Raw genomic sequence first — 19339 nt, 5'->3', positions numbered from 1 at the left:
AGCAGTGTAAACTAATAAATACTCGTAATGGCCTTTGTGAATAAATGTGAAGGGACTAAGGGTCGCCGTTGTTTTTGTTTGAATGAATCATGTTAAGCGTGTAGTTCCTTTACCGACCGACAGGCCGCGCTGTCCCGCCCACTCACGGTGCCTCCGGTACTGAACCGGTCAGAGGGCAGGAGTCACAAGGACTTGGGGGTTCTGAAAAGGTAACGAGCGCGTTGTTTTAGCGGCGTTAGCGGACTCGCGTTGGCGCGCCGTAGCTCCGCTCCGAGGTCCAGCATGGGTGTCGCCGGGCTTCTCACGGCGCCTCGGGTGGAAAGTCTCAGCGGGGCCGAGCTCCGACGAGTCACTGTTTACATCAGCTAACCCCGCTAGCTGAGGCTAGCTAGCTAGCTCGAGTATCCCCCAAGCACCGCCGCTAACTTGGCCGGCGTTTTCTTCGTTCGCTAACGTTAGTTAGTCAGCGCAACCCACAAGTTCGCCGGCATCCCTGCGTCCGAAACGGCCCCCGTTCATTCAGGATATATGGCTATTTAATATATAAAGTTTACTTTTGCTAGCTAGCGTGCTAACACCGAGGCCACAGGCATCTGACGCAAGACGACGTTATGTGACAGCAAAGTTTTTCGCTAGCTTAGCTGCGGATGCGATTAGCGTTAAGTTAGCGTTCGCTCTTCGGTGTGTTTCGTCACATGTTGTTTTCTGTTGACAGGAATGTTAAATGTCCGAGGACAAGGAAGCCCAGGAGGATGAGCTGCTTGCTTTAGCGAGTATCTATGATGATGAAGAAGAGTTCCGCCAGGCGGAGTCGGCTCAGGGCGGAGAGATCCAACTCTGTCTGGAGCTCCCTCCGGATTTCAAAGTAGTAGTCAAAGGTGCAATAAAAACAAAACAAGCTCAACCTCCAACTCATTTGTACGTCAAATGTAGCCTTGCACTCAAGTTGTTCTGTCCCCCCACGCCACTCTTAAATACATTTTAGATATTCATCTCACTGTGAGTGACAGCATCTTCTCTGCGTGTTGCAGGAGAGAATCCGACTGAATATAATGTCTGCTTCTTGCCTCCGCTGGGCCTCAACTTTGAGCTTCCGGCAGACTATCCATCTACATCCTCGCCAGTCTTCACTCTTAGCTCTAAATGGATGACCAGGGCGCAGGTAAGGCTCCCGGCTGCTTGAATGACCCCTTTTTGTGATCGATAGTCGAAAAAGTGAGCGGCTTTGTCGTTATTGCCAATTAAAGAATGTCTCCTTACCGTCTGACCCCCCTCAGATGAGCTCTCTGTGCAGACGTCTGGATGAGCTGTACGAGGAGAACCAAGGATGTGTGATTCTTTTCACGTGGATCCAGTTCCTCAAAGAGCAGGCTCTGGACTTCCTGGGCATCCAGTCCCCTCTGGAAGTCATCAAGGGCGTCAGTAAGGCAGGCGGTGAGCGCAGGAAGGCTGACCCGCCGGCCACAGGTACGGTATGAGTTTGCTTCAGGCGTCTCAATTAGCTAAAAAACATCTTATTGTCGTAGCAGCCATTTCATTTAGAGCTTCACGAGTCCTCAAACAATTTACATGTCAAGTAAAAGCACCCCAACGCAGGTTCCATTAGATTACTTTGCAGAAGGCTCTTTAATAGTTTTGTAAACCTAATCCTTTTTTTTTTTCTACATTTGTCACAATTCTTTTCAGCTCTGATGCAGTGTGGGAGTCATTCTGAAGCTGCGGAGGAGAGGAAGAGAGACACAAAGAAGGAAAAGTCTCAACCACAACATCCGGTGGATCCGCGCGCCGTTTTGGTGATGGACCCGCGCGCCGACCTCCTACCTCAGCTGCTGGACTTTGACGAGGAGCAGCGGCAGAAGGCGTTCGACAGCAAGGTGTTTGGCTGCGGGATCTGCTTTGTGGAGAAGCTGGGCTCCAGCTGCCTCTGCTTCAAAGAGTGCCAGCACGTCTACTGCAAGGCCTGCATGACCGAGTACTTCCAGATCCAAATACGGGACGGCAACGTTCAGTGCCTTAATTGCCCTGAGCCCAAATGTACCTCCATGGCCACACCATCGCAGGTAAAAGGAGCAGTAGGAGAGTTTAAATTAAAATCCTGTGATTCTGTCATCAACTTTCCTAAAAGCGCCCGTAATGTCTTCATGTCTCAGGTCAAGCAGCTGGTGGACGAGGAGCTGTTTGCCCGTTATGACCGTTTGCTGCTCCAGTCCAGTCTGGACCTCATGGCCGACGTGGTCTACTGCCCCCGCCAATTCTGCGCCACCGCTGTTATGGTGGAGCCCGACTCCACCATGGGGATCTGCTCGGCGTGCCAGTACGCCTTTTGCACGCTGTGCAAGCTGGGCTACCACGGGCTCTCCCACTGTAAAATCCCTGCAGGTAATGTGACTGAAAATACATTTGATTTCATGTATAACGTTTTTTTGTTCTGAATCCAGTATCCAAAATCCAGAATGTGGGTCCTGTGTCATGTACTAAAGTTGCATGATGTTCTACATGTTTGGGAAAAATGATTTAAGACATTTTTCCAACTTTTTTGCAATATTTAATAGTAATTTAATTTAGATTAATTCACACCACATTTACAATAACAGTAACTACAGTGTGCAAAAGACCAGTCAGACAACCATGTCTCACATTTACTATTAATTGGCATTTGGGTATTGTAAAAACGTAAAATACAGCATCACACAACGCCACCCCGCTTCCACTTAACAGCAGCAACACAGCCAGTACTCACACATTTTATGTTTTTTCAGAAGAAGCGAATCATAAAAAAGTGCTCTACTAAAAAAATGAAACTTTTTTTGGGCCACAAAAAATATCTGTGATTTAATTAATGCCTAATTGTTTTTTTTTTTAATTAACAGATTCATGCATATTCAAGAAATTGAATACATACATATAAAAAATTAGTATTTAAATGAAACTAAATAATACACTATGCCATGATTCATTTCATTTAGTGAACAGTCCATATTTTTCTGGTTTGTTCGACAGAGGAATTGCGTAACCTTAGAGATGAGTACCTGTCTGCCACGAGCGTGGGGAAAAAGTTCATGGAGCAGCGCTTTGGGAAGAGGGTGATCCAGAAAGCGGTGGAAGAGTCCTTCAGCAGAGACTGGCTCAACGAGAACTGCAAAGGCTGCCCGCGCTGCGGGACCAACATACAGGTGGGGCGCCCCCTGCTGGCCACAGCAGCACCATTTATTTCCCGTCAAAGGGCGGTGTGTGTGTGTGTGTGAGGCACAGTCGTGGTGATAGTGGACTTTAAGCTGTTCTACCTGAAATAAACAGATGATGAAGTATTTAAAAATGCTATTCCCCCTGAAGATCCCCCATGATCGGCTTAAGTTTGTGTCAACTGCTGCCGTGAATTCACGTTCGCCGAGTCTGAGTCTCCAGCTAACGCGCCGTCCCCGTGTCTCTCCAGAAAGCTGACGGCTGTAATAAGATGACCTGTACCTCCTGTAAACAGTACTTCTGTTGGCTGTGCCTGGGCCTCCTCAGCAAAGTCAACCCGTACAGTCACTTTAACAACCCAAATTCAGCCTGCTACAACCAGTGAGTGATCTCCTCTGCCTTTGTTTTGTTTCTCACCACTCGAGACAAAGCGCTCGCGGAAACTTCCCGTCCACCCGTAACCTTTGACCTTTCCCTCCCCCGTGGCAGACTCTTCCAAGGTGTGGATCTGGATGAAGAAGATGCCTTCTGGAGCGACGAGGAGGACTAGCGGCCGCGCGCAGCGCCTCGCCGCTGTCCGCTCCATTTGAAAGCACTTTATCTCCCGTAATCACTTCACTAACACTGCGTGTGTGCGTCAGCGCCGTGGCAACATGGGAGTATGTTTTGGATATGATCAGGCATCTGGGGTACAAAACATTTAATGTCTGCGTGTAAATTTGGAGATGCTCAATATGACCGATTTGATGCGTGTAACATATTCAGGAAAGGCAAGAACAGCCTTAGCTTTAATCTCAGAATGTTTGAGGAACAACTGTTGACATTTTCTTACAAACATCAACAACACAGTTATTGTTAGCGAATTGTTTTAGATATTTAGTTATTTCCAACTCAAATGTAATTCTCTACTATATTCTATATTCGATTCCAGGTCTTGGCATATTTTTCATGAGAGGATTGGACATTCTCCGGGCTCGTTGTGATCGACAGGTGCCACCGGAGCCACTGAGTCAGTTTGTCGACGTGTTTGCTTACAATTATCTAGCAACGGGCCGTGTTGGCCCTTCTTTTTCATATTAAGCATCTACCCGCTGGCACATGTCACCACCATGACATTCACTCACAGGTCACTTTTCTTCAGATCAACCCCCAGGTGGATGATTTAGTGAATTTCTAAATCCAGCTCGAAGTGATACATGAATAAATGTAGGTAGGGAAACCAGTGGATTCATTATTACCGTGGTTTTGTTGTTGGTTTTGGATTCACTGCCACAATGGGAATCACTTCATTCTTTTTTTTCCCCTCTTACAGCGGGGTGTGCATTCTATGTCCCAATTTGTCTTTTCCTGATATGAGTTGATCCGCAGAAATGTGCCTTTGCACTTCATGTGATTGAAATGGAGAGACTAATGAGATTGTGTCTTCTGGGGAGTGGGTTTCATAACTGGGTTGAGTTGCCTGTGTTTTTCCACGCCGAAAAAACAGGAGACACAGCAGTAATTCATGGTGGTCACCGGGGGCTGTGGTTCTGGCGGGTGTCGAGTCGTTCAGGGACGGAGGTGGAAGGAAGGAAATCCTGACTCACTCAACAACCCTCACCTTTAGGAAGGACATTTGATTAGATGTGTTCATACCCTCCTTTGCACAACTTGTTACTTGAATGTTGCCAAAGTTAATCAAAGAGAGGCCATGTGACCTTGATAATGTTTAGAGAAACAAACATATTTTGTATAATGTTAATTTATTTTCCTTTTATCTTATTACCTATATTTTTTGAAAGGAAATGGAACTACACTGCTTTCGAAAGCACAGGCTTCTTAAAAAGTAGCGACTGTTTCAAAAGGCCGTGTTGAAAATGCACTTGGATTTGCTTTCCCTTCGATGCAGAAGCCAACGTATTCATGGCTCACGGAGGGAACGTTTGGAAACATGACTTGCAGATTCATGTTAAAATGCATTCGCCACCAGTTTTGTCGGAATAATTGTTCCCAGTTTAGTTTGTCCGGTCCTATTTCTTCTAAGCTAATGTACAATGGTGATTTGAAAATGTGTAGCCAAGTAGTTGTCCCAGTCTCCTTTTTTGAATGGTTGTTTCTAGACGAGAGAAAAAAGTACCTTTAGAAATACCTGGAACGCTTATACAAATGTATGAATCAATCAACTCTTTATTACAGACTCACGGTCCAGATAGTACAAAGAGAACAAACAGTAAATACATAATAAAATACAAACAGAGTCACAAGCTGAGTACATAGACCTACAAAGGCTGAATGAACAAACAGCTGTACCAATGTCTCCACAGCTGGGGCTGGTAGCGTGTAGTGCTAAACTTTATATTTGACAAGGCCAGGATAATGACATTTTCAGAAACGTTAACCTGGCAGATACATTTATACATAAAAGTGTTAATTCGCAGTGACAAACATATCACTGGCACTACACCATCTAGGCCTCTTAGGCAATATTCGCATGGCATCATTATAAGCTACTTTTTTATAATTGGACCACAAGTGTTCAGTGTAGAGTGGTGTGCAATAAGCTCTGAACAGAGACACCTTCACTCCATCTGTACACATACCAAATTTGCGCAAAAGAATGTTAGCTTGTGCATACATGTTACGACATTGCCTATAAATATACACATTGACATTGTTATTTTAAATTGTGATGAAAACCGGATTTGCTAAAGTTCAAAGTAAGTTTCATTCTGAAAAGCCCCCCCCCTTGGTATTCAGAGTTAAGATCGTCAACGAAACGAGTGTTCTGCGTTCGATCGAAACGGCGAGCTCTCCCCACCCCTCGCCCCCCCACCACCACCCCCGGGCCTCGTCACCTGAACCGCATTTAGCGCGTAATCCAGAGGTTACCCTGTGACAGCAAGCCAAACAATGAAATACTAAAGAAACAAAGGCCGCACGTTTCAGCCCCAGACTGAAAAGGGACGGCAACCCGGTGTGATCCCTTTGGCTAGAGTTGCTGACGGGGGGGGATAACCCTTTTCAAATGACCCCCCCCCCCCAACCTCGGTCCCCCACACACACACACACACACACAGAAACGGCAGCACCCGACCGACACCGAGGAACCCTCCGCTCCTGAGTTCTGTCCTTCCCTCACTGCAGCAAGAAGAAAGCAGGACCTCCAGACTCCAAGGTCAGTGGATCTGCGATGTGGTGGCTGATGGGAAGCAGGAAGCGGGGGGGGGGGGCCATGGAGGGCTTTGTGGATGTGTGTTTGGCATGTTTGTGTTGGATGTTGAGTGGTGTCTCAAACGTTTGATCAAATGTTCCCACAATTTTCTTTTTTTTTGGTAAACTGCCAACTGTGATGCTCTCAGGTGAGTGAGATGTAACCAAACAAAGCAACAAAATCTCAAGGCATTCAAATATATTTATATGACAATTTGTAACAGTTGCCTTATTCCAGTATTTCACTAACTATACATTTTAAATGTAAAAGTGCCAGTGTCCATTTTGAGACTTTTTTGACTTTGGATGTTTACAGAATAAAGAAATAAGCATCATCCACCATCAAAAAAAGTGCAACATTTAAAACAGCGACGCCTCCACTTTATTCGCACCCTTTGTTACCGTCCACCATTGTCCACCAACTGTCCCCCTACTGTCCCGTAGGAGACACACACACACACACACACACACACACACACAAAGACCATTAACAGCTGATCCACTGCGGGGGGGACGGAGCACCGAGCGGCTGCACCACCATGGAGAGCGAGAGTGAGAGGGAGCTGTCGGCCATGGCCCAGGAGCTGTGGGACAACGACGTCAACCGACTGAAGCCCGGAACAGACTACAGGATCTCTCTGCAGGTGCAGCACACCTTACACGACGTCACACACACGTGGGGGAGGGGGCGGGGGGGGGCCTCGGCCGAGCTGCACAAAGCCACGGATCCCTTGTTTTCCCACCTCAGCATGAAAAGAGAGAAGAGAAGAGCCCTCGAGGCCTGCCCGGAGAGAGGGGGGAGGGGGGGGGGGACATGTGACAGAGGATTCTGTGGTGTGATGTGTTAAACCTTTCTGTGCCCTCTGCGCGTTTCTTTTTTACTTGTAGGTGGTTTGGTGCAGTAAACGTGGAGCTCTGACAATGTGTAAAAAACACCCATTTGATACGTGCCCCGGGTATTTGCACCAGTTGTGACGTTTGAGTGGTTGTCGTCCCGCTGCAGGGCAAAGCAGGAGACAGCATGTGCGCGAACGACGACAACGACGGGGCAGGGTCTCCTCTGTTTACGTTTGTCGACGAGAACACGTTCAAAAAGGAGACTTTTTTAGGTGAGTGCATTCAAAAAGGGACGCTTGTTTGACTTGACTTTGTTTGTCGACTCCCTTCAGACCCGAAAGCCCCTCTCCATCCGCTCATAATCTCCTCATGACGGACAGTGGCACGTTGCATAACTGCTTTTCCCTTTTACACTGTACTAAGATCATGGTTTTGCTTTGTTTGTATTGTCTCCATGTCCCATTCTGAGGCCAAATCCCCTTTTTGAAGAGCGAGTTTGTTTGTTTTCCCGCAGCTTTCATCTCCCTGTTGGATAACTATGTGAGTGACACCGGCGAGCCAGAAATCGTGACCCCCGAGGAGGTGGTGGAGAACCACAAATTCCTGGACTCCATCATTCAGACTCCCACCATGAAGGTACCCGAGGGGCTCTTCTGACAAACTCTCGCTGTGCCCTTTTCAAAAGGCTCATTTCTCCTTACACATTGACGACAACTCAATACGCTTTCACTCTTTGGAATATTTATACAACCAAACTAACGTTCACAATGATTGGATTATTTATAATGTATTACTTTATAGAACCACGAACGGAAACATTTCATCGTGAACTCCTGCTTGTTTGCAGATAGCTCATAAATACCTGGTAGAGAAGAACCTCTCTCCAAAGGATGATACGAAATTCAAGGAGCAGCTATACAGGATCTGGTTTGAACTTTATGCGAGGAGGGGATCCAGCAGGTAGGTGGAATCTGCCTCGGCACCTAAATATTACTTAATAACCAGTGGAATCTGACGCAACATCCACTCTGCGTCTCTGTGAGCTGCCAGTTTCAGGATGGAAACAGCCACTAAGGAGCCAATTTTGACCGAATGGCTCCATGAGCTAATACAACTTAGTCGGTTCAATCGATGCCGCTCTGCTAAGTTCCGAGGGATATGTCTCCATTTTTTAAAACGAACCAACAAGGAGCATTTCAGAATGACGCCGTCAGACCAAAAAAGGGACGCGGCTGCGTTGCGTCCCCACACAAAAGAATTCGGGAAATGACGTGCGTCCCGTCTCCCGCCAGGCCGGACTCCTCTGGATTCGAGCACGTGTTCGTCGGAGAGACCAGAGGCGGGAGGACTGTCATCGGCTTTCACAACTGGATCCAGCTGTACCTGCAGGAGAAGCTGGGTCACATCGACTACAAAGGCTACAGCGTCAGCGCCAATTCCCCCCAGGTGTGCACATCGCCACTCTTAAGTTGGACCTCACGATGGGAATGAATATGTATATATTCAGTACTACTGTAGCTGGATTGTTTTGTTCTCTCTATTCTCTTTTATCTTCTATTTTCAGATCATTTTTGTATATTTTTTTGCCACACTAGTCACCAGTTTGCAATTATCCTTGCAAGACAGCGCACGGCAAAGTATTTGCGTGGTGCACTGACCCCTTGGGACACCATCGTCTTTGATGTTGCTCTTTCATCCCCTGCCATTTATTCCTCTCTCTCACTGCAGCCCGACGAGAACAAACACATCCTGGCCCTCCAGTTCAGCTGGAAGGACGGCATAAAGCCCAAGGGCAGCATCTTCATCGGAGTCAGTCCCGAGTTCGAGTTCGCCCTCTACACCCTCTGCTTCCTCACCTCGCCCAACGAGCGCGTCAAAGTCCAGTTCAGTTCCTACGACGTGGAGATCGTTTGCCACCACTACAACCAAAAGCACATAGGCACCACTTACCCTGTGCTCCTTAGGTACCGGAAACCCACCTAGTAACTTCACTAAAGGCCAATATACCAATATATCACTTCTACATACAAAGTGCTGTAGGTATTGTTCATTTCATTTTCTTTTAGATGAAGATACATTAAAACCTTTCAAGACCAAACTGCATTCATTTTCATTGCACAGTGATGAATATTTTGAGAGTTTCTTTAAAAAGCAAGTGAGATATGCATGCTATAAGTCACATGCTAACTAGTGTAACCAAAAATGATTGGGGATATGTCTTTATCGTTTAAATAAGCCCAACAATAAAAACGGGAAAAAAGTGAAACATGAAAGTGATGAACGGAGCAATATGCCATTAACCATAAACCAATAACAGTTTTTGTAAGAGAGAGATATTCGTTTTGATAATTTTAATGTAATTTGATGCTCATATGTTTATGTATCTTCAATACATTTGTGAATGCAGGACTTTTCTTTAAACTTAGCATTTCAGTGGTATTTCTAAGGAACTCGAGTAATTATTCCACCAAAGGTGGTGACTTTTAACTTAGTGTGTGAATTTTTCTCGTTCTTACATTATTCTCGCTAATTCTTTTTTAATTATATTGATATTGGTTTCACTTTCTTCCAAACGGGGGCGGTAGAGGGTTTGTTATGGCCAATGACGTCAATCGTTTTGGGAAGCAAGACCTATCAAGCTAGACAGCATGACGAAGAAATCATACGGATAAGATTCCAAAACAAAATAAACAAATAAATAAAAAAATAAAATAAATTTCCAACGTCAAGATTTATTTTAAACATGTCTTCGTGTTACAGATTAAATAAATAAATACATTAGTACTTATGTAGGTGACATAGGTATTCACAAAACACAGCTTTTATTTACTGGTGAAAGTTTTAACTCTGGGCTTAATTTGAAAGAACGTCAACGCTAACCGGAAGCTTTGTATTTTACGCTAACCACACAATAGCTTGACAGTGGTGTGACCACTGAGCAGTCGAAGGAAAAAAGGTTTTCATCGTCGAGAAGATTTAGGTTAACAGTTATATAATTTTGTTTTGGTTTTGAGGTCCCACAGGCTTGTTCCTATCTCTGTTGTTGATTCCCGGCAGTTGTATAATCGGAATGGGCGAACCGAGCGGCAGATATCAGCAGGTATGGAAACACTCGACGTTATCGTCGGTCTCTTGACAGCTTAAAACTAGCTAACGTTACGTGTTTTGACATCACGTCGGCTTCGTGCTGTTAATTAAAAACGTCGACGCCTATCCAGGTGTGCCGGTCTCGTTGTGGCTGTCGTCAATTGAATCTGTTCGGGAATAGTCTCGTTTATTCTCAATCGGGTCTAAATGGCTTGACGCGAAACCAAAACGGTTGACGTTAACTGACGTTACGTTGGCCCGCTGAAGCTGATGCTACGCGAGCTCCGTCCATCGAACCGGAGAGCTATTGGCTATTTTTTCTTCCTCTTCTTTTAAAACTTGTAACTTCAATGCAGTTTTCTCTTCTGTGCTTGGGTCTCCTGACTTAATAAAACCCGCTAATTCCGATAACATGCCGACAACGTGCCTATCATTACGTTTTTCAGAGTGACCACGTCACGTGAGCGCATTTGTTTTGTATTATCAGTGGTTATCTATCTCTCATCGTTCCTTTATCTAATGAATGCGGGGGTATCATCATCTTTTCGCATGTCAGGGGGATCTTACCGACTAAGGGTTAAGAAATCATGGGAAATAGTCATTTGGAACTGCAGCAGTGACCAGTTGCTCTTGTCCCCATTTTCTCTCTAATGCAATCTAACAAACGTGTGGTGGGATTACATTTCCGTAGTAGGAAATACAGCATAAAATAAAATAAAGCGCCACCCACATCGAATGGAAAACCAAAGCGTATACATGTACATGTAAATACCTCTGCTAATCAAGGCTGCCACTAAGGTTTCTTTAGCCGATTAGTGGATTTCTTTTGTTGAAACCAGTGTTGCTAAGTAACCCTTGGTATTCAACCCTATATCACTGGTCTTTCCTGGCTGATGATCAAATGGGATGTCTTTTAAATTCCAGCTTAATCAAGAGGAAGGAGAGGCGGAGTCTGGTGACTCAAGCATGTGCTACTCTTACATTTACACGTTTATTTCTCATTTTCAATATTCTCTATGCTCAAACAACTTTTCAGATGATCCCTTCTGCTACCCTGTCAGTTCTTTTTACATTTCAATAATAGTGAAGCACTATATAGGCAGTGAGAAGCTTCTTTACCTAAAAGCAGCTACTGCTGACACACGTTCCCAGCACTAATGTTTTAATGAACCAGGATGTGGTTGTCCGCCCCCCCCAGCTGACCAATGAGGAGGACCCACAAGAGAGTCCATTGGTAGCAGCTGAATCTCCACCCCCCTACAGCAGCATCACAGGGGACAATGCCGGTGAGACCATCACTAACCCAGATGTTTCCCAGGTGCTGGGCTAATATGCAATGCTGGTACATAGAGATGCCGTATTTGTGTTTGTTGTCACAGGGCGAATCGAAGGAAACGAGGCATTTATGAAATCTTGAGCCAGTGAACAATAAGTTACTGTGGACTGTTCGAGAAAGAAACATACGGGCATTGTACAGGGTATTGCTCTTCAAGTTGGCCTCTTTGTGGGATATAATAGTTGACTCGTATGTATCTCACACGCCGGAGATTCTTCTTCTTTGCATAAGCAGCCATGTTATGGTTATCTAAAAAGCTTATTTGCTATCATAAAGGACTTGTCAGAAATTCTAGTTCAGAGATCATCTCAAAGTCTCACTTGTGCCTTTGTTTGTGAAACCGTGCCGTTTATTTTCCAGCCTTCTTTGACTACAAGGAAGACGGGGCTTTCCCCAATCCTCCATCATACAACGTAGCAACCACGCTGCCTTCCTATGATGAGGCAGAAAGAACCAAGACTGAGACTGCGGTTCCCCTGGCAACCGGAAGAGTGAGTATCTCACTTCTTTTTTTTTTTTTCCTTTAGCATTTTGTCTGTGGTCGCAGTTGATATGTGCACTGACGCACACCGTTGCTTCTGGTGCCCAAACACTTCCTGCGTTGTCTGCAAGGCAGGAAGTGGAAAAGCCTTTTCTCTTCTTCTGATTGTGTCTATTCGACATGACTGTTTTCTTCTGATTCGACATCAACGATGACTCATAATAAATGAGAATTCAGTAATAGCCCTCCTGTGTGAGAGTGCTTCTCTCTCCCAGGCCCCTCAACTACCCTTTGTGCACTTTGCACCTGCGTTTTGTTCTCAGTAGCTTCTGAGTATACTGTATATTGGTGCAGCATTCAAATTGTGAGGAGGGGGGCTTCAGACTTTGTTCTGCACTGTTGCCGGGTCGGCATTACATGTTGGAACCTGGGACCTAGCTTCATTTAGCCACAAAGGCTGATCCCTTACTACTCAAACATTGTTTATAAGCAGCATTGAGATGAATCCCTGTATTATCTACCTCACGGGGTAGTGTGGAAATAAGCAGGTAAATCTCCATTTTCAATTAGCTTTCCAGCTGTTGTTGTTCTGATGTTGTAATTTCCCTTGGCTGCAACCACTAAAAACCAAAGCCACAAACCTTTTATTACTCGTTGCATCTTTCAAAGAATGTGGTTCATTTTTGGTTGTATAGTTTTTTTGATATTACGCTTATTGCCAGTTTTCTAGATTATTGTTTAATGGCTCAATTTTGTTGGTTTGCGGTGAACCTTCTTCCTATTTTTGTGTCACAGTCTCGTTCAGTTACACAGGGCAAAGCGCACCGACAACCGGCAGGCTTTAACACGAAAGACTCCTCCATCCGAAAGTTATGAAGGGCCGTTTAGCACTTAACTCCTGAGACCCTCTCACGCACACTACTGAGACTAGTGTGCGTGAGAGTGTCTCAGTAGTTAAGTCCTGAAAGGCCCCTCGTAAAAACTAGACAACGTGCCCTCAGCCGCGACTCTCCGACGGCTCATTTCTGACCTCTAGTGGTCCCGTGATGCTCTTTACTTGACTGCATGTGGGGCCACCCTGTTTGATCTGCCGGTGTTGTGTTTCTCTGTCACACAACCGCCCTTTTGGCTCCGCACCAGCCGCAGCCTCAGCCTCAGCACAGGGAACGCCCGGAGACTTTTGACGATGTAATTCGCAGTTCACTGGAGGTAACTGGGAGGAGAGCGTACTTTGTGTGTGAACGCAGACATAATTAGTGTTGATGTGTTCGGTTCCTCACCCTTCCAGTGTGTGTGTGTGTGTGTGTGTGTGTGTTTAAAGTGCTTAGTAGATAGGTACACAACATCTACTGGTTCTCTTGTCCTCCATTTAATTTAACTGACTCCAGACCTTTCAGATAATGTGACACCGATGGTAATTTAAATGGGCTTGCTGTGTTGTGGTGGCTCCATTGTTCTCTTGGTTGTTTGTGTTGAATTTGCTCTGCTGAGCAGAGCTTGGTTTCCACTCCCATGTGCTTGCCCGTGCTCAATCACAACTCCCTTTGATGTCGGTCACGACTTTGCACTTGCAGAATCCTGAAGGAAGCGTTGTGACACACTTGATCCAAATGATAGATTTGTTGTTTTGAATGCCTAAACAAGTCAACTCCCCTCTCCTTTTGTTCCCTGTGTTGCTCTTTCTTTCCCAGGATGAAGACTTTGTGACCAGAGACGACTTTGAGGACGCTGATCAGCTGAGGATAGGAAATGACGGCATCTTCATGCTGACATTCTTCAGTTAGTTACTCAACCTACTCGTCCGTCTCTCTCTCCTCCACCCATTGTCCTTTTTTTCATCTCTTCTCTTCCTACATTTGTGCAGAAAGGACACCTTTTCCTTTTTGAGACATTTCTTTCTTTTTTTTCCACCTGTGTGCAGTGGCATTCCTGTTCAACTGGATCGGTTTCTTCATGTCTTTCTGTCTGACCACCTCAGCAGCTGGCCGCTATGGGGCCATCTCAGGCTTTGGCCTCTCCCTAATCAAATGGATCCTCATTGTCAGGGTAAACACACACACACGCACACGCACGCACACACGGACAAACCACTCAAAACACCACTCTGTAGTGGTTGGCTTTTTGACGCAGCACAATTTGTCAAGTTGTCTTGAGAAAAGCAAGAGCAGGACTTTTTGAGTTAAACCGTGGCAGGCCATATTTATTCTAAGTAGGCACCTCTGTCTTTCTGTTGGCTTTGTAGTTCTCCACATACTTCCCTGGTTACTTTGATGGACAGTACTGGCTATGGTGGGTCTTCCTGGTGTTGGGTAAGTAGAGAATTGAATGTGTTTGTCCTGCTTGTGACACATTTGTGCTCAGTTGTTACGGCTGTTATCCTGTTATAAAGCACATAGAGGGGAGAGCGTTTTTTCCCCCCCAACAGTAAATTCCTATTTTCCCATAGCACTAGATTAAATGACTGATCACTAGTGGCTGACTGGTTGTCTCACTTTCCCTTTTTCCTGTTGCTCTGCAGGCTTCTTGCTCTTCCTTCGAGGATTCATCAACTATGCCAGAATTCGCAAAATGGCCGACACTCTCTCCAACCTGCCCCGCACCAGAGTCCTCTTCATCTACTGAGCTCACAATCAGTTTTTCGTCGTCATTCTTTTCCTCCTTTTCAATGAAACATGCTGTCTGGTTTTATCCAATCACAACGGGAGAAAAGAAGGCGTTTCCCCCTCTGCTTGACATGATTTGGACAATACATCTGTTTTCCCCTTTTGGTGTAAAAAGGTGATATGCTGTAAAACTATTCAGTTGTTAGTGGTGTACTGTCAAGTGCTATTTGCAGTTATGAAGTGTGTGATGTATAAATGAATGCCTTATTTTCTGTTTGTCTGCCTCTTGGTAGCGGCGGCATGAGCTGTTCTCCTGCCAGCCACCAGGGGGCAGTCTGGTTTGTGTTTACTTTCACCGTCTTCTATCAAATGATGTCACGGTTCTCAGCCCTGGACTCTGGGTACTTTGGGGATCATGTGTTGATTTACTCAGTGTGAAATAATATATTTCATGTCCCATTTTCGTGTGCTTTTAACCTTTTGTCACTAATGCAACATTCCTGCGGGAAATAGTGTATAATTCAGTTAAATTGAGAATGAAAATGGAAAATGATCAGTTTTTTTGGTGGTACCCACCAAAAAAACTGATCATTTTCCATTGACGCACTGAAACGGGCGAGGATGTTTAGAAGTTCAGGGACATGGTCTTCTTTTCCTTATATAATTAGGAATAGTTTGCTCACACAAACTGTAATCAGGCGTGTTAGTTCCATCACAAAGATAAAGCAGAGCTTCTTTAAAAGGCAGAGCATCACTGCAATGCTCAAGGACACAGTGTCATGCAATAAGATGATAGTCTGTCACTCCATTCCATGTGCAATCAGACGCCACATCTGGCACCCAATGGTGGAAACGTTTCCCTATTGCCAGAAGTGATTTTGAAACCCTTTCCTGTGAAGACAGCGAATTACAGAGCGAATTCTTGCTGCCCGAGCAATGAAATATTGACAGTGTCAATTGTCATTTTCTGTTTATCCTCATTGTAGTGGAATGACATGGTTACTTTTTCAAAGAATTTCATTACTTGTCTTTGAAAATGTTTGGAAATAAACTGAAAAAGTCCATTTTGGTGTTCAGCTATTTATTACATGTTATTAAGCTAATTATAGTTTACATATCAAGAATCTGAGAAATTATATTTTCTTAGCGGATGATCAAGTTTCGACACGATCGAGTTTCATTTGAACCTAACCCCACCCTGATGACCCTACAGATCCAAATAAAAACAACCTCCATGTGAAGCACTGTATAGCGTGTGTGGAAAATACAGAAAGGTGGAGATCCGGAGCTCCTCAGCCACAGAGAGGAAGCCGAGCTGACCACGATGTTCAGTTACTGACATGAGACGTACTTTTAGCCATGCTAAATTTAACACATGAGGCTTGTGTGTGTGTGTGTGTGTGTGTGTGCAGAGGAATTAGCGGTTAATTATACATGTCAGCACTATTTTTCCTTGCAGTTGGAACAGGAAGTGAAGGTCACCCCACCTGGAAGCCATGTGGCATCGACCGACACAGCGTTTGGTTCCACTGGAAACTTTTACTGTCACGTCGTGTCACATCCAGCGCGGCTGGATTTGGGCCTCTGGCGGTGATCAGTTGACACGACATCAGCTCCCTTCGGGTCGTCTTTCACAGGGCACAGAGGGGGAAATGTCACTCTCAAATTCAGATTATTTTAAGGCATGTGAAACAGATTTTTTGTTTTTGCATAAATCCAATCCATACTTTTCAAAGACTCATACGTGTAATTAGATGACAAGAAACTGCTGAGAGGCGACTGTTGACTGTTGGGTGACCTTGTTAACAAATGCTTCTCTTCCCCCACGAGCTATACACCTCCTCTCTCATTTACCTCAGACTTGCTGCACCACGACTTTCTGAAAAATCAGATTTCCTGAAGTCATTTCTTCTTATGCGGCGTGCACTTTGGAGAAAACAGAAACAGCTGTTGGTCAGAAATTGCAAACGTGCAGAAGCTCCGGGGCAGAAAATGTGAACTCCAACAGTCTCAAGCTCTTTAGTTATTGGATCTTACCGTGCAAAAATATACTCTGAAGCTATGGACGAGATAACGTGGCAAAACAGGGTAAAGGTCACCCCGCAGAGCATCAGCACCAGTCCACCAGCATCGCCAGATGCCCTCGGATAAACAAACCTCACTCTGCCAGGTGCAGACGGGTTTAATCGCCGACAGTGTGTCAGCTGTAAATTCCCGGCAAAGCACACACAACAAACATTCCTCAGCATCGACATGGTACACAAATCCCGCCCTCGGTCCACTTGAATCCCTCTCTCAACGTCATTTTTACTCTCTCTCTCTCTCTCTCTCTCTCTCTCTCTCTCTCTCTCTATCTCTCTCTCTCTCCAGCAGGGTCACCCGGTCCAGGTGTCCTCGTTATCCAGATGTCATTCATAAAATAGCTCCACCGCGCCAAGAGCTGCCTGCGTCTTGTCAGCTGCCCTCGATTTACGGGGACGGAAGTGTTTCTCGCAGTAATGGATGGGGATTATGTGTGTGTGTGTGTGCTAGCCAACAAGAGCTCGCACCGCTTGCATGTTTTAGCTATCAAACAGATAAGAGGAGGCCGTTGGAGTTGCAGTGAGACGTCTCTCCCCGAAGGAGACGCGGTGAACTCTTCGGTCGGGTGGGCTTCTTGTGCAAACGATTTGAATTGACCGTAATCACAACCTCGTGGGTTGTTTTTTTTGGTTATGAAAATAATTCTGCAGGAATATGATGTTTTGATTATTTGAATGCAGAATTTGATAAACAACGAGTTAAAATTTTATGTTATTAATCATGGATTTCATTATTCACACTTTTTTTTTTCCTACTGTGACATCTCAAAATGTCCTACATGAAATAAAAAGACTTATTTAAGAGATTTTCTACAAAAGGCTTCTAATGACAAAGATTTTGATTCCGATTTTAGCATCGACCTCCTCTTTTAACTTTTGGGAAGGAGAGCGATGAGGATTGTGTTGCGTAATCATTACTCTCTCTTTTATTTACCACTCGCTCATCAATCTCCGCCGTTGGACTTGAGAGCAAGACACTTGGAATTTAAATCGCTCCACTAAAGTTGCTCAGCAGCACAACAAGGGCCAAAGCTGACACGTGTGAAACTACTACTGCTGCATGAAGGCTGAAAAATAAAAAAATATACACATTAGAGACACCAATTTTTGCAAAAGATAAGAACGTCTCACATCATGTGACCCTGGATGGAGACGTGTGATCCCATGACCACACAGGTCAGGTAGATTTCTCACTCAAGGGAAAGTGTTTTGCATGTAAAAAGCAAATTAGAGACTTAATTTTTATTGTAAGCGTAAGTGCACAAGAAACAATGCACACAGCAACTATCAGTTCACAGCAGCCGTGGGTCGTGAGGCCACTGTTGGCAGAGGTCACAACGGCAGACGGCGGGACGGGCAGAAGGCCGGTAGAGAAATCCCAGGTTTGTGTTTACATGTTTATCGTCCTCGGTAAGAGAGGTGATGATGATCCCCTCCTCCACGCTCCACCTTGTACTGCCTAAACATGGATGACATGTCCGTCGTCTCCCTCCTCCGCGTGCGTGTGGTTTGGGGCAGGGGTTTGGTCATTGATGTGTGAGTCATCCTGATCCCCCCCCCCCCCCTTCCCCCTCCTTGCACTTCATGTGACGTGTTCACGTGTGCGCGCTGATGATTGCGTGCGCATACGTGGATGTGCTTGCGTAAGCGTCCTGTGGGCCGCCTGTGCTTATGTTGGAAGTCCTAAAGCGAAGAAACAGGTGATGATGTCATTTTCACCTGCGTGTGTGTCATGGCGTGAGCATCCCTCTCGTGTTGTGTGCACGCACGTGTGCGCGCGCGCGTACGTGTGTGAGGTTGCTAGAGCCGCGGTGAGTCATCCACGGGCCAACGTTGCCTGTTACCATGGGTCACACAGCAGGTTCCCCACCTCCCCATGAGCTGCTTTTTTTTTTTTTCCTCCCTTCTTCTTCACCCACCTCTCTTCCTTATCCACTTCCTCCTTCGCCTCCCTCTCCCGTCTCCTCCTCTGCCTTTTCCTCTGTGACTCACGGATGACTCCCCCACCATCACCAATGACATCACCACCCCCTCCCCGACGCTGTGTTGTGGTGAATCATACTGTACGTTGAGACGTTTCTCGGCTCCTCTCCTCAGCCAACCAGCCGGGGGGGGGAAACGCGAACGTCGGCCGTTCATTCATGAAATCACAATGAGGCAGCCGCAGCTTTTGTCTCTGACTACTGCGACCATTAAGCAAGGTCACGCGTTGTGCCATGTGTGCAGTGAGGTGATTCATGACCGGGTCGGGTCGTGGTTCAACGTGCGACGTTATGACGTTTTACAAGTGAATGCATGATGCAAATGTTTTGAAAAAAAAAAAATTGAATATTTTTAGTCAAAAATATTAGGTCGGAAAATGTCATTGAAAAAAAAAAAATTATATGTTGATGTTGTGTGTAAAATGTCTATATGGTTGTAAAATATTAAAAAAAAGGTCTTGAAAAAAAAATCATGTTTTATCTTATATGTATCAAAAATGTCCAGAAAAAAAAGTTTAAAAAAATTTGGCCGAGAAATGTTTAAAATCCAAATATATATA

General features: G+C 45.3%; 3 protein-coding genes across 4 annotated transcripts; all 3 read left to right on the top strand.

Moving 5' to 3' along the window:
* The first annotated feature begins 72 nt into the window (after positions 1–72).
* rnf14 (ring finger protein 14) lies at positions 73–5213 on the top strand. The gene is made up of 9 exons (XM_037467198.2): positions 73–209; positions 716–878; positions 1032–1162; positions 1278–1467; positions 1687–2060; positions 2151–2379; positions 3001–3173; positions 3434–3564; positions 3673–5213. The coding sequence occupies exons 2-9, from the start codon at positions 725–727 to the stop codon at positions 3731–3733; spliced, it is 1443 nt and encodes a 480-aa protein (XP_037323095.2). The 5' UTR covers positions 73–209; positions 716–724; the 3' UTR covers positions 3734–5213.
* A 1627-nt stretch (positions 5214–6840) lies between these two features.
* endou2 (endonuclease, polyU-specific 2) lies at positions 6841–9326 on the top strand. The gene is made up of 6 exons (XM_037467741.2): positions 6841–7016; positions 7376–7481; positions 7724–7845; positions 8057–8169; positions 8502–8655; positions 8938–9326. Exons 1-6 carry the CDS (start codon positions 6912–6914, stop codon positions 9190–9192), a joined length of 855 nt encoding a protein of 284 aa, XP_037323638.1. The 5' UTR covers positions 6841–6911; the 3' UTR covers positions 9193–9326.
* A 775-nt stretch (positions 9327–10101) lies between these two features.
* Positions 10102–15780, top strand: LOC119215636 (NEDD4 family-interacting protein 1-like). 2 transcript variants are annotated; one of them, XM_037467940.2, is made up of 8 exons: positions 10102–10309; positions 11495–11582; positions 11993–12123; positions 13254–13322; positions 13805–13892; positions 14035–14159; positions 14356–14422; positions 14632–15780. In XM_037467940.2, exons 1-8 carry the CDS (start codon positions 10280–10282, stop codon positions 14733–14735), a joined length of 702 nt encoding a protein of 233 aa, XP_037323837.2. In that variant the 5' UTR covers positions 10102–10279; the 3' UTR covers positions 14736–15780. The 2 variants fall into 2 exon arrangements, with proteins under 2 accessions (XP_037323837.2, XP_037323838.2); XM_037467941.2 differs by lacking the exon at positions 13254–13322 and having other exon boundaries at positions 10103–10309.
* The last annotated feature ends 3559 nt before the right edge of the window (positions 15781–19339 follow it).

This window comes from Pungitius pungitius, chromosome 16, assembly GCF_949316345.1.
Source record: "Pungitius pungitius chromosome 16, fPunPun2.1, whole genome shotgun sequence".
NCBI lineage: Eukaryota > Metazoa > Chordata > Actinopteri > Perciformes > Gasterosteidae > Pungitius > Pungitius pungitius.
The sequence above is the reverse complement of the archived record's forward strand: the minus strand, read 5'-3'. Positions and strand labels throughout refer to the sequence as shown.

Excerpts from the sequence above, each read along its gene's own strand:
- endou2 (XM_037467741.2), top strand. The coding sequence starts at position 6,912 with ATGGAGAGCGAGAGTGAGAGGGAGCTGTCGGCCATGGCCCAGGAGCTG. Across the intron at positions 7,017-7,375 it reads ACTACAGGATCTCTCTGCAG|GGCAAAGCAGGAGACAGCAT; the intron begins GTGCAGCACACC and ends GTCCCGCTGCAG. Across the intron at positions 8,656-8,937 it reads TCAGCGCCAATTCCCCCCAG|CCCGACGAGAACAAACACAT; the intron begins GTGTGCACATCG and ends CTCTCACTGCAG.
- rnf14 (XM_037467198.2), top strand. The coding sequence starts at position 725 with ATGTCCGAGGACAAGGAAGCCCAGGAGGATGAGCTGCTTGCTTTAGCG. Across the intron at positions 3,174-3,433 it reads GCTGCGGGACCAACATACAG|AAAGCTGACGGCTGTAATAA; the intron begins GTGGGGCGCCCC and ends GTGTCTCTCCAG. Across the intron at positions 3,565-3,672 it reads AATTCAGCCTGCTACAACCA|ACTCTTCCAAGGTGTGGATC; the intron begins GTGAGTGATCTC and ends CCCCCGTGGCAG.
- LOC119215636 (XM_037467940.2), top strand. The coding sequence starts at position 10,280 with ATGGGCGAACCGAGCGGCAGATATCAGCAG. Across the intron at positions 11,583-11,992 it reads CATCACAGGGGACAATGCCG|CCTTCTTTGACTACAAGGAA; the intron begins GTGAGACCATCA and ends TTTATTTTCCAG. Across the intron at positions 14,423-14,631 it reads GTGGGTCTTCCTGGTGTTGG|GCTTCTTGCTCTTCCTTCGA; the intron begins GTAAGTAGAGAA and ends GTTGCTCTGCAG.